Source organism: Heloderma suspectum, chromosome 1 (assembly GCF_057233095.1).
Source record: "Heloderma suspectum isolate Gila_16-S chromosome 1, 16-S_ref, whole genome shotgun sequence".
NCBI lineage: Eukaryota > Metazoa > Chordata > Lepidosauria > Squamata > Helodermatidae > Heloderma > Heloderma suspectum.
The window spans coordinates 383710077-383723344 of record NC_139458.1 but is presented as its reverse complement, the minus strand read 5'-3'; the positions used below and the strand labels follow the sequence as shown (position 1 = coordinate 383723344).

Here is a 13268-nt window from a genome sequence, read left to right as displayed (position 1 = left end):
CACTTACCTTTCTGCGGATTATGTTGATGGTGGGGGGGAGGCATTCCGTTCCTCCCCCCCGAATCCTCGACGGGGGGGGAGGCGATCCGTTCCTCCCCCCCGGAATCCTCCATGGCCGGCTGTGCTCCGCGGCAGCTCTGCGGAGCAGCCGGCCAGGCCCAGCCAGGCCAGAGCCATCCACAGCTGGATTTCCAGCCGCAGAGGGCTCTGGGGAAGAAAAAAACAACAACCACGTATGCAAATGGTGGCGGCTACAGCCGCCGCCATTTGCGTTCCTTATTTTTGGCCATCTTAATCTACGTAAATATTTACGTAGACTGTGACGGCGAAAATAAAGGGGAACCCAAATAGCGTAGCGGGTGCTATTTGCGTCCCTTTTTGATTTGCCGTTTTAGCCTACGTAAATATTTACGTAGGCTAAAACGGTGAATCAAAAAGGGACGCAAATAGCACCCGCTACGCTATTTGGGTTCCCCTTTATTTTCGCCGTCACAGTCTACGTAAATATTTACGTAGATTAAGATGGCCGAAAATAAGGAACGCAAATGGTGGCGGCCGTAGCCGCCACCATTTGCGTACGTGGTGTTTTTTGTTTTTTTTTTAAACCCAGCCATGATAGGCTGTGTAAATCTTTACATAGCCTATCACGTCGTTGTTGTTTTTTTTACAAGACTGCAAATGGCAGAGGCGGCAGCTGGTCGGAAGACCAGCTGCCACCGCCGCTGGAGCCGCCGCTGGAGCCGCCGCCGCCGCCCAGAAGATCTGCCCCAGGTAAGTCTCGTCCTGGGGGTGATCCGCGGGGGGGGGCGGGGGGGCAGGCCGTTCCACCACGGACTTCGGGGGGCTGAATGCACTGGCATTCGGCCTCACCGAGATCCGTGGCGGAATTCTCTGACATCCCCATCTCTCACAGTCACACACTGAAGTGATTTCCTTCCACATTGGCAGCTTCTATCCTGATTTCATTTCCATTATGAGTATTAGCCCTGACAGACGTGGGTAAAGATGCCAGGCCCAAGCTACTTGTTTCAATCCCGCTGAAGTTTTGAAACAACAGAACCACTCCAAAGGAACTAGCAGAGGATTTCATGCACTGTTAACTCTATCAGAAAACCTTAATTTAAAAACCATTACCACCCCACTGCTGTTACAAACTACACATGACATTAATTGCGAAGTGTGTAGCTCAGGATAATTTTTTTAAAAAACTCACAGTAGGTGAACATAGCCCTGATTCGGATTGGGACCATCCTGCACTGGGAGGTCATTATGAAACCTTCCCTCCACTGGTTTTTCTTTCTTTTACAAAACAAAAGAAAGCCTCCATTGACACCAATTGAGCCAGGGGAGATTTTCAGGGAGGGGGGAGAGGTTTGATTTTACCCTCCCTGTGCATGGTAGTCCCAATCTGAAAACTCTTAAGAGGTCAAAAGAATTCTCCACTCCATGCTACACAATTAAAGAAACATGTAGTTTAACCTACAGCCTCTGGGGATGTCATATATTGGCTACTGATTCTGCAAACAAAATTTTGCCCACTTACTTCATCAGGAGCCATGCACCCAGAAAGGTTCTTCCAGGAATTGGTGGAATTCTCCTCCTGCTGCCACATGCCTTCAAGTGTGCAGAAGCGGTAAACTTGCCCTGTCCAAGACCAGAAAGCACATGATGACAGGCTATGACCGAAGAGCAAAAGCAAGCTCCTACCTACTATTAGTGTCAACCAATAAGTTCAGATGCAAATCCTTGCCAGATATTTCCATAAGGTCCTTCAAGAATATACATTTACCCACAGCAATGATGTAGAAGCAGTTCAAGGTTCTTATTATGCATTTTGTAATTCCATGTTTAGAACAAGCCAGGCCATAACAGAGTCCTCAAGTTTTAATAATTTAAATATGATTGCTTCTTTACTAATAAATTATGTAAATGCACAAATTTGTTGTACATTTGTCCAAAAGTTTGCCAGTTATTGCTCCTTCAGCTGTCATAGACTTAACTCTGTAACTTGAGAGTCACCCTATTCCCTGAACCACGTGCCATTTTTATTAAGAATAGTTTCTCTCCCACTGGATAGAAATTAGCATTTGATTGGCATCCACGAGAGTAAATAAGCTTCAAACCAAATAGTGCCCACTGTTCTCTATGAACTATAAACACGGCACAACTTCCAGGAGCCAAGAGATAACTGCTGCCCTATTAAACACAGAAATAATCTCAGAAAAGTTAAGAAAACTTAAGAAATGCTTCATTAAGAAATGTTTCATTTCTAAAAATGGAAATACAAGAAGCTACGCCATCTGCCCTTGATGCCTAACTCTTTATCCTGATGGGGCAGAGGCAGGCTGCAACTACTCAATGCCAAGAGTACTCTGCACATGTTCAGAGGAATCTTCATTTACTCTTGCTTTACATATTCCTGGATTCAGAGCTGGTACTGAAAACATGGTTGATCTGAGGCCTGGTGTGAGCCCTAGCATCAACTAAGGAAGCATTTACCTAAAAGATTCTTATGATACACAATGTTGGCAACACTTTAACTATCCTTAAGAGATCAGTATAGGCTATGCAACTTATGGTCTTCCTGCCTACCCCCATCCTCTCCCACCTCAAATTTCAATGCTATCAAGGTTCTCTCTTAACCAGGATTTGAAGCTAGTTGCAAATAGACCCTAGTTAATAGGGAACTCTGCTTAGAATTCACCACTGTTAACAGTGATACCAATATAATGCTTACCCATGATTCAAACTAACAGGGAAAGGGCAAAAAGAGAAAACCACACATGGCCCACTTCCAATCTCTTAATCATTACATCTGTAGCAGTCCATAAGAATATAAAGGGATCTATGGTAATTATGACCATTATGTACATTTAAATGGTCTCTTCAAATTAAACCTATTTCAAGGGGACCATTGTTACACTAAGGACTCCTTCGCACTGGGCTTCTATCCTGCAACTGAGATTGCTCTTTCACGCGGGCTCTTTACATGATGCAGTGACCCTGCCATGACCCTCCTGCACTAAATGCCCTTTGTTCCATTTTTGAACTGTTGGCAGATAATGAGCGATCAAATTACCTCATTGTGTTCTGCTTCAGTTTCCTCCATCAAAAAAGTTAAAGCGGCAAGAAGAGGAGCGAGATCAATGAATGATCATGGAAGACTCAGATATGGGAAGAAGGAGGGGGGAAGGGAAGTCAGCTGTGATCCTGCGTTTAAAGCGGAAGCAGAAAGCCCTGTTTTAAATGTAGGATTTTAGGCTGGTGTAGAAATGCCCTGGATCTGTTTTCCTGTGAGCTTGAAAGCCTGTTTGGCGTCAGCCACCTCCTATACATCGAGGGAGTAATTGCTGATAATGCAAAACTCCTTGAATTGTAGTTCCCTGCTTGAAAATCTTATTTATTTATTATATTTATATCCCACCTTTTTTTCTTCTTGTCAGGAACCCAAGGCAGCTTACATTGTCCTCCCCTTCTCCATTTTTATCCTCACAACAACCCTGTGAGGTTGGTTTGGCTGAGAGTCCGTGACTGGTCGAAAGTCACCCAGTGAGCTTCATGGCTGAGTGAGGACTAGAACCCGGATCTCCTGAGTCCCAGTCCAACACTCTAACCACTACACCACATGGGCTCTCCTTGCATTTTATAATTGTTTGGTCAGATTTTTCCCTTGGTTAACCAATAACCATACTTGCATAACCCTCGCAAAGGAGATACGATTAGCTCCCTCCCTGTTTTCTTTCAGGTGGACCCGAAAAATGTTTTATTTCAGACTACTTTTAATTATGTTCTTAGTGGCCCTGTTTTTAGACCTAATAGAAGAATGGCTCACTAAAATGACATGATTTTTTGCTTACTCTGCTTATTGTTTTTGTTGCTAATTATGTTTAATGTTGATACATGTTTGAATTGATTTTATTATATTTTGTATGTCTCTTTGAGAAAAGGCAGCTCATAAGTATATTAAATAAAAATAACTAAATAAAATAACCAAACTTCCTATAGCAAAGGGGGGGGGGGGAACCTTCCCACAATACTTCAGTAAACTGCCATGTGTAAAGGTATGTTATAAACTCCAGGAATGACTGATACAACACATCTATATAAGAGCCCTTCACATGTAAGAGCCCAATTCCACAAGTGTCATGCAGCCTTGTCTTATGTGTAGCTATTTCATAGTCTTCTTTATAGTCTTTTTTCTTCCAAGATTATTGAGCCTCTCAGAAGCTCCTATTGTAGTTATGGTTTGTTTCAAACTTATGGGTGTGTTTCCCTTCCTCTATTCAATCTTTCACTTGTCTATTCCAGTTTGAAAAGTCCTTTGGACAGAAATATATTCCAAGTTCTGCATTCATATATGCCCAGGCACGCTGCTGTTGCTTCAAAAATATTTAATAAAATCATACTAACTCATATTTTATACTATACTGTATGCTAAGATTACTTCTTCCTCTTAATGTATGTATTTCTTTTGTTGTTGTTCAGTCGTGTCCAACTCTTCGTGACCCCATGGACCATAGCACGCCAGGCCTTCCTGTCCTGCGCTCTCTCCCGGAGTGTGCTCAAGTTCATATTCATTGCATCGCTGATGCTATCTAGCCATCTCATCCTCTGCCGTCCCCTTCTCCTTTTGCCTTCAGTCTTTCCCAGCATCAGGGTCTTTTCCAGAGAGTTTTCTCTTCGCATTAGGTGGCCAAAATATTGGAGCTTCAGCTTCTCTGTCCTTCCAGTGAGCACTCAGGGTTGATTTCCTTTAGGATTGACTGATTTGACCTCCTTGCAGTCCAGGGGACTCGTAAGAGTCTTCTCCAGCACCACAGTTCGAAAGCATCAATTCTTCGGCGCTCAGCCTTCCTTATAGTCCAGCTCTCACAGCCATACATTACTACTGGGAAAACCATAGCTTTGATTAGACGGACCTTTGTCAGCAAGGTGATGTCTCTGCTTCTTACTATGCTGTCTAGGTTGGCCATAGCTTTCCTCCCAAGGAGCAAGCGTCTTTTAATTTCATGGCTACAGTCACCGTCTGCGGTGATCTTGGAGCCCAAGAAAGTAAAATCTGTCACTGCTTCCATTTCTTCCCCTTCTATATGCCAGGAAGTGATAGGGCCAGATGCCATGATCTTCGTTTTTTTAATGTTGAGTTTTAAACCAGCTTTTGCACTCTCCTCTTTCACCCTCAACAAGAGGCTCTTTAGATCCTCTTCGCTTTCTGCCATTAGGGTGGTATCGTCTGCATATCGGAGGTTGTTGATAATTCTCCCGGCAATCTTAATTCCGACCTCTGATTCATCCAACCCGGCATTTCTCATGATGTACTCTGCATATAAGTTAAATAAGCAGGGTGACAATATGCAGCCTTGTCGTACTCCTTTCCCAATTTTGAACCACTCGGTTGTTCCATGTCCGGTTCTTACTGTTGTATTTAAATATATTTTGTGTTGTGCAAAATACCTTTAAAACTTTGTTTCATGCTTGGAAAAAAGCATCTGGCTCATACTCTTTTTCAACTGTCTTCTGGGTATAAGTAGAATATATATTTAAAATAAATTTGTAGTTGAAAACATTGAAACTGTAACTTTATTCTCATGTGATTTAGAGTCTTGTAACCAACCTTGTAAAGGCAAAGTACCCTGAAAAGTGGGTTTAAAATCTCTTAAAATAAATACAAATAAAAATAATCCCCAGACAGCCCACCAGACTCACCCCATGCTGGTTTGGGCAAGTCACAAAAAGTGGGCAGGTTCCAACAAGCAATGAGTTATTTAGAACATAAGAATTCAAAAAAATATGTCTGAGTACTCTATCAGTTCACAAAGGCAATGAAGTGCAATACAAACCAAAACCAAGGTCATACATAGGCCATGGAGTTCTTCAAAGTAGTGCAGTATACTTCCCTTTATGAAAGTTCTTTTATGCGTGAGACAATGTCCTGCACCATGTATTACTCTGCCTTGACCAAAACAACTTTAGGTTAATGATCAATTGCTGTCCTCCTGCTTCTTCTTGGGGATCTTAAGTTTGTACTGCATTATCTAGAACTGGAGAAATCAATAAGCATTTACAGCTTACACAAAAGAGACCAATATTCTAGAAATTATGCTGTAAAACTGCACAATTAGCCGGTGGCTTTGATTTATTTAGCTTTCTATGTAAAATGCTTTCACAGAAAAAGTTAGTTTCTTAAAAGCAATAACCCTAATAAAGCCTGTTTGCTTGGATTTCATGTCAATTACACCTTATTAGTATTAAATGTTTAAAGATATGGACTGATGCCTAGAATCCAAGCAGTCCCAGTATGCTGATAAAAGACTAAGCAGGAAGGCCAATAGTTAGAAATAGAGTTAATGTCATCATTTATCTTGTTCTTGGATGAGCTTGTAAATCAAATCAAATACTACATCTGGCTAAACACTTTTATATATAGGAAAATATGTTATAACATGCCAGGAGGCTCACAAATATTTCATTAGCTAGCTCCCTTATGCTGGAAATAAAAAACCAAATTAAATGCTTTCCCCGTTAAAACAACCAACCTGATCTGCATTTTACTACAGCTGTGTGTCAGGAATGGTGGGAGATTAGTCACCCAATTGTCCTTTGGAATAAATTGCCACATAATTTATCTTTGAAACAAATTACAGCATGTCCTAGCCTATCACATTTTATCCAGACAGGGAAAGACAAGTTGAGAGAAAGGAAGCAGAAAGTAGAGTTTTCCCTCAGTGCGCTGTGTGTGCGTGCTGAGCATCGTAAGTTGTCCCAAATTTAATAACTCTTCTTAATTCTCAACAGGGGAAATGTTCTGGAAAAGGTAACAGTTTTCTTCCAGAAGGCAGTGGTGAATCTGCTGTTTATGAGTAATAGTCAAATTATTTGCTGAGGTAGATTGACTTGCTGCTTCTTGACAGAGTGGTTTGCCCTTTGATGGCAGAAGACAATATATCCACGCACAGGCATTTCTTCTCCTTTGAACAGTTCTACTCACCCCGCAGAAACCTAAATTTATTAATCACACAGACAGCACATTGTCTTCCAATAACCCTCTTTGTTTCACTGGCATGGCAAACTCTATTCATAAAACCTCTACACTGCCTATCGAAAAAACCCAAAGCAGTTTACAGCTACCTTACCACTATGTGTACTCCCACAACTTGTTTCCTTTGTAAGTGCAATGATGACAAAAAAGTTTATGGTTATGGCAAAGTCCTCTAAAAAAGATCTTGGAAAGAGGTTGACACTTGAACCAGTGGTAAGTTGAAGAAGCCAACTCCTGCAGGTAATGATAAAGCTCAGTTGTGTTCACCCCAAATTTCTTCTCTCAGCAGTTATAAAGTTCTAATACAACCATGTGGGGTGGTTAGAAAAGTACTGAAGGTGTACAGTCACTTCTTAGTTAATCAACAGCACAATGAACATCATCAACATGTAACTCAGTACTAACATTTTAAGCAAGTGAAACTCTCTTTGCTGTCACTCAAGACTTGTAAAAACTCTGCCTTAGCTCCTAAATTGGCGTTATAGTTTTTGTATTTGACACATTTTAATTATGGAAGTATGCCAATACTGCGTGTAAAAATAAATACCTTTGTAGCACTTTGTGCAAATATACTTTCCCCTCCCACTGCAATTTGACTCAGCACACAAGAACCACCCACCTTGCTGGGGAACTTGGGCAGGAGGGTGCTGTTGCACTCATGTCTTGCTTGTGGGTGTCTTGTGGGCAACTGGTTGGCTACTGTGTAACAGAATACTGAACTATATGGACCTTTGGTCTGATCCAGCATGGCTCTTATGTTCTTATCCTCTCTTGCATCTCTTTCCTAAATAAATACTTATCAGGGAGGCTTTAGAGCTTATGGCAGGCTCTGTCTTCTGAACACACCTCTTCCAAGGCCTAAAATACATTGATGAACCTGTCTCTGGAGGTTACCCACCCTATAACCATTTCTAATTATCCCCTATCAAAAAATTCAAAATCTATAGAGGGTTCCTTCTTGTGGTTAAAGCCAGAAAGGCTTAGTGCAGCCTAGTGCCCTCCAGATGTTTTGGACTTCAACTTCCATCATCCCTAGCCAGCACAGCCAATGGCCAAGAATGCTGGAGTGGTAGTACAAAGCATCTGGAGGGCACCAAGTCTGGCCTAGTGACTCCCATTCATCCGCTCCCAGCTCATGGTGCCAGAAGACAAGTTCACAGAAGGGTCTGCATTTGTATTCACTCAACAGGGACTGTTTCCCTTGCTTAATTAGACTCCAGGGACAATCATCATCAAGCTGCTTTCACATATGCAAAGCCATTTTTGCTGCAAAAGCAATTATGCTGATTGAGCACTTGTTTCTGTTCTCCCCTAACTCACTTCACTACTCCAATTGTCAGAAAGCAAAGTAAATTAGCCCTAGAAGTGTAAAATGAAGCTGGAAGAAAGCCAAAAACTGCTGTCATTATCTTCAGGGAAAAACCATAAAAAGTGGGTTCCCTCATAAATATGACGCCATTAAGGGTTTTGTTCTTGCTCAAATAAAATTTAAGGTGATGAATAGAAATTCTAAAAGTCAACATTTCAAGCATGTTTGGGAGATAAACCTTTTATCTGCAGCACTTCTGAAACAAGTAGTAGGGACTTCTGCCTCTTGGGGAGCATTTGGCCTATAACAAAAAAGCTCCCTAGAGAATCATCATCAATAAAATATGGAATGTGAAAGGGTAACAATGCACATGCGAGTCACTGTGCAAAATTATACAGTCTGTATGCTTGATGAAGAGGCAAATGACTCAAACTCACAAAGCTTAGCACTTTGCAACTTAAACCTGTTTCATGGAAATGAAATTATTAATAATTTATTAAACAATTGTGCATGTTAAGTGCTATATAATCTTTAACTTGTTTGCAGCAATCACTCTGTTGGGTAGATTTCTATTAGTCCCATACAGGGCACTTGGGCTGACACTCACCTAAGCTGGGAATTCAGTCAATCCTAGGATCCACTGGCCCTGTTCACATGTCGCAAAGCCATAATGGTTAGGGAATGTCTGCTAACCACCGTGGCTTCGTGTATCATGTGGGGGGAGAAAACCATGTTCCTCATGGTTAGTAAGCTGCCCCACTAACCGCCCCCTGCAAAAGGGTTAAGGGGCCTTGGGGTGGCTTCCATGTCATGGCTTCCATGTCATTTGATGGGGTCCCCAGTGGTTAAAATGGGCTCCAGAGAACTTCCAGGCCATGATCATAGAGTCTGCCAGCTAGAGCATCCGCCACTGCTGGTGGCACTCTAGCCACCACGGACTTTATGGCTGCATGGCCATTTGGGATGCTGGAGTGGCTGCTGGGAGCCCATTCGCACAGTGGAGAATGACAGGATACTCAGTAACCATGCCAGGAAGATCGCTAGGTAACTACGGAGGGGGGTGGTTAGCGGAACTACACAGCACTACGTGGTTCCCGGTCGAGCGACAGGCATATGCATCATTGTTTCGCTACCTGCCCCCCAGTTACCCTAACTACCCTCCTGGTGTGCACGTCTGAACAGGCCCACTGGCTTCAAACCAAGGGTGTACTTTAACACAGCCCTGAAGAACCTGACCCACCATGCTGAACACAGACCCACAGCCTGAACTACATAGAGCAGACCACCAGGAGCTCCATAACCTGTTTGGGGTCTTTTGCCTGCCTGAGACTGAAAAAAACAGGTAGGAAACAGGTACAGCACTTTGCAAAGATTTCAGCTCCAATAGTTCCTGCATTAAAATTCTATCCTCTGTGAAGTAATTTTGAGTCAGCATCTACCTTCAGATTAACAGTGTTGATATGGGTACCTGCTTAGCTCCAGTACCAGTAGGCATCAGAAAAAACAGGTGTAAGGCTGGAAACCAAAATAAAAAAGGAACAGCTGCATCAATTGAATTCCCAATGCATTTCAACATGGGTCTTTATCAAGGAAAAAACTTGTAGAGACTTTTCTGGAGGATTCCTTCTTCCAAAGAAGACTGAAAGGTAATACTTGGAAGAAGTAAGGGAGAGGGAATCCCCCAGAAAAGTCTCTAAGAGTTTTTCCCTTGAAGACCCATGTCAAAATGTGCTGGGAATTCAATTGGTGCAGCTGTTCCTTTTTTGATTTGGGTTACCTGCTTTGCTCCACAATGTGCCAACATATTTATGACTTAGAATAATACTCCTGTCTTCTATTATTCTCAACCACCTGAGATAGACTGATAACATTTTCATCATCTGGACACACAGGAAGGAGATGGTTGAGGAATTCCACCAGGACTTCAACAATCTCCACCCCACTATCAATCTGGGCCTCAACCAGTGCACAACATATTCATTTTCTGGACAACACAGTGTAAATATGCAGTGGATTTAGCACCATCTTCTGCTAGAAATGGACTAGCTGCTACAGATGCCTACATGCTTCCAACTACCCTCCAGGGCTCATCACATGCTCCCCTGTCCACAGACAAGCCCAATGAAATAACCACATTTGTTCCAGTCCTTCCAACAGAGACCAAGCACCTGTAGAATTTACATCAGTTCATTCTTGGAAGTACAATACTCACCAGGGGAAGTAAAGAAACTGATTGGCAAAGCTAGGTGTATACTCAAGAGTCACCTACAACAGGACAGACCCAGCAAAAGAAACCACCCAAAAGCTCTCAGCTTAAAAACTAAATCAAGGATCACTTCTATAGCCTATCCTTGAAGACTATCCTTCCGTCTCACTAAAAGTTAAAGGTGAAGGTGTCCCCAACCAGTCATGTTCGACTCTAGGGTGTGGTGCTCACCTCCATTTCTAAGCCGAAGAGCCGGCGCTGTCCGAAGACACTTCCATGGTCATGTGGCCGGCATGACTGAACACCGAGGTGCATGGAACGCTGTTACCTTTCCCGCCGAAGCAGTACCTATTTATCTACTTGCAATTTCTTGCTTTCGAACTGCTAGGTTGGCAGAAGCTGGGACTGAAGACGGGAGCTCACTCCGTCACACAACACTCGGGTCTCAAACTGCTGTCCTGCCGACCTTCTGGTCTGTAGTTCAGCGTCTTAACCACTAAGCACACAGCTCCCTCCCACACACACACACACCCTGAACCAGCTACTTATCAGCAACAATGGGTCAAATGGAGATCCAGATCAAGGAACAAGCCTTTGCACTAAACTCTAATGCTAACTCTGTCCCATAGTAACCGAGATAATACTATTATGAGACCAAACAACACCAGCCATACCTTGAAGGCCTCATTCACCTGCACATCTTCCAATGTGATATATTCAATATCACTGGTTGTTAACTGGGACTAGGTGATGTGAAAATATAAGCCCAATTCTGGTTCACCTGCACTGGTTTCCAGCCCAAATTCAAAGTGCTGGTTCTAACCTATACAGCCCTACATGGCATGACTCCAGTACTTCAAGGACTGCCTCTCCCCATATGAACCTACTGGGTCCCTGAGGTCAATTTCAGAGGCCCTTTTCTGCAAGCCCCTCTGAGAGAAACTTGGGGATGTCAGTTTGAGAATGGGCTTTTTCTGTGATAGCCCCGTATTTATGGAACACTCTCCCCAAGGAAGCTCACCTGGCACTGACACTGTCATCTTTTCAGTGCCAGGCAAAGATGTACTTATTTTTCCAGGAATCTGGACATTAGTTATGGCCCAATTGTTGTGGGCTGCTTTTGTGATGTTCAGTCTAGGCTGTGAACGGGGGTAAATTTTATGTACTTGCGGGATGAACACTTTTGATATTATATAGTTTTTACATTATGTTTTTATGGTATTTATTTTTATATGTGGTATTGTGCTGATTATGGTTTATATTTATTTTTCCCAACACGGATTTCTGTATTGTGTAAGTTGCTTGAGGTGGGAAGTGATGCATAAACTTTATTATTATTATTATTATTATTGATGATGATGATGATGATGTTGTCCTTCTGCCATATACATAAGCAGAAATGGCCAGTATCTTTATCTACTTAGGATTTTGTTGTTGTTCAGTCGTTCAGTCGTGTCCGACTCTTCGTGACCCCATGGACCATAGCACGCCAGGCCTTCCTGTCCTCTGCTCTCTCCCGGAGCGTGCTCAAGTCCATATTCATTGCATCGGTGACGCTATCTAGCCATCTCATCCTCTGTCGTCCCCTTCTCCTTTGGCCTTCAGTCTTTCCCAGCATCAGGGTCTTTTCCAGGGAGTTTTCTCTTCGCATTAGGATAAATGTACCCAAATGAGAGTCAAACTACATGTAGCATAGCATGTAGTTGAGCCTATTCTTTTTTTACTCAAGAGCAAGTGCATCCAGCCCCAATTCAGATAAGGACCAGCACACTCTGGGAGGGGGGATAAAACCTTTCCTGGAGAGCCACTGCCAGTCAGTGTCAACAATACTGGGCTAGATGGACCAATGGTCTGACTCGGTATAAGGCTGCTTCGTATGTTCCCCCTCTACACCTGTTGGCTTCCGAAATCTGTTCCCCTGTGCTGTTGTTGTTCAGTCGTGTCCGACTCTTCGTGACCCCATGGACCATAGCACGCCAGGCCTTCCTGTCCTGCGCTCTCTCCCGGAGCGTGCTCAAGTTCATATTCATTGCATCCGTGATGCTATCTAGCCATCTCATCCTCTGCCGTCCCCTTCTCCTTTTGCCTTCAGTCTTTCCCAGCATCAGGGTCTTTTCCAGGGAGTTTTCTCTTCGCATTAGGTGGCCAAAGCATTTCAGCTTCAGCTTCAGTATCTGTCCAGTCAAACTGGATCTCAGCAAATTTTGGGAATGGTTAGTGCACTACAGGAAGTAACAATCTTTTCTTTAGGTGCTAATCTTGCTATACTTATTTGTTACCAGTGGCTGCTACTCAGGAGTGATTCATTCCCACACTGATGAGATATTTTGTTTGCACTCGATTCGTCTTTGTAATATGCAGAGCACAAAAGGACACTGAGAATCCATTTCTTGTCTTGCTTGACCTTACTACGTAAAAATACACACAATTTCTCTAACTTTTCTCTCTCTACTCAGGATACATATCCTGTACTCACTTAGATTACCACTACATTTGATGAAGTGAGCTCTGGTCCATGAAAGCTTATGCTACAATATATGTGCTAGTATTTATGCTGCTAGGGGGCTCTTTTTGTGCTGATCTCTCTGGGAAAGTCCAAAGGCATTAACCAAATTGCTTTTCCTCCTCACACAGACCAAACTTTAGTCTCTTCTAAAAACTTGTTTCTAAAACGTCTGGCCTTAAGATGCCAAACCCCCCAAATGTATATAGCA

At 42.9% G+C, this 13268-nt stretch overlaps 1 protein-coding gene across 1 annotated transcript in view; it reads right to left on the bottom strand.

Annotated features, from left to right (window-relative positions):
* The window catches only part of GLP1R (glucagon like peptide 1 receptor), a 110160-nt gene that overhangs the window by 75290 nt on the left and 21602 nt on the right, over positions 1–13268 (bottom strand). The window contains exon 4 of the mRNA XM_084820456.1: positions 1544–1644. Coding sequence (XP_084676582.1) covers positions 1544–1644 — 101 coding nt within the window. The remainder of the gene's footprint in view (positions 1–1543; positions 1645–13268) is intronic.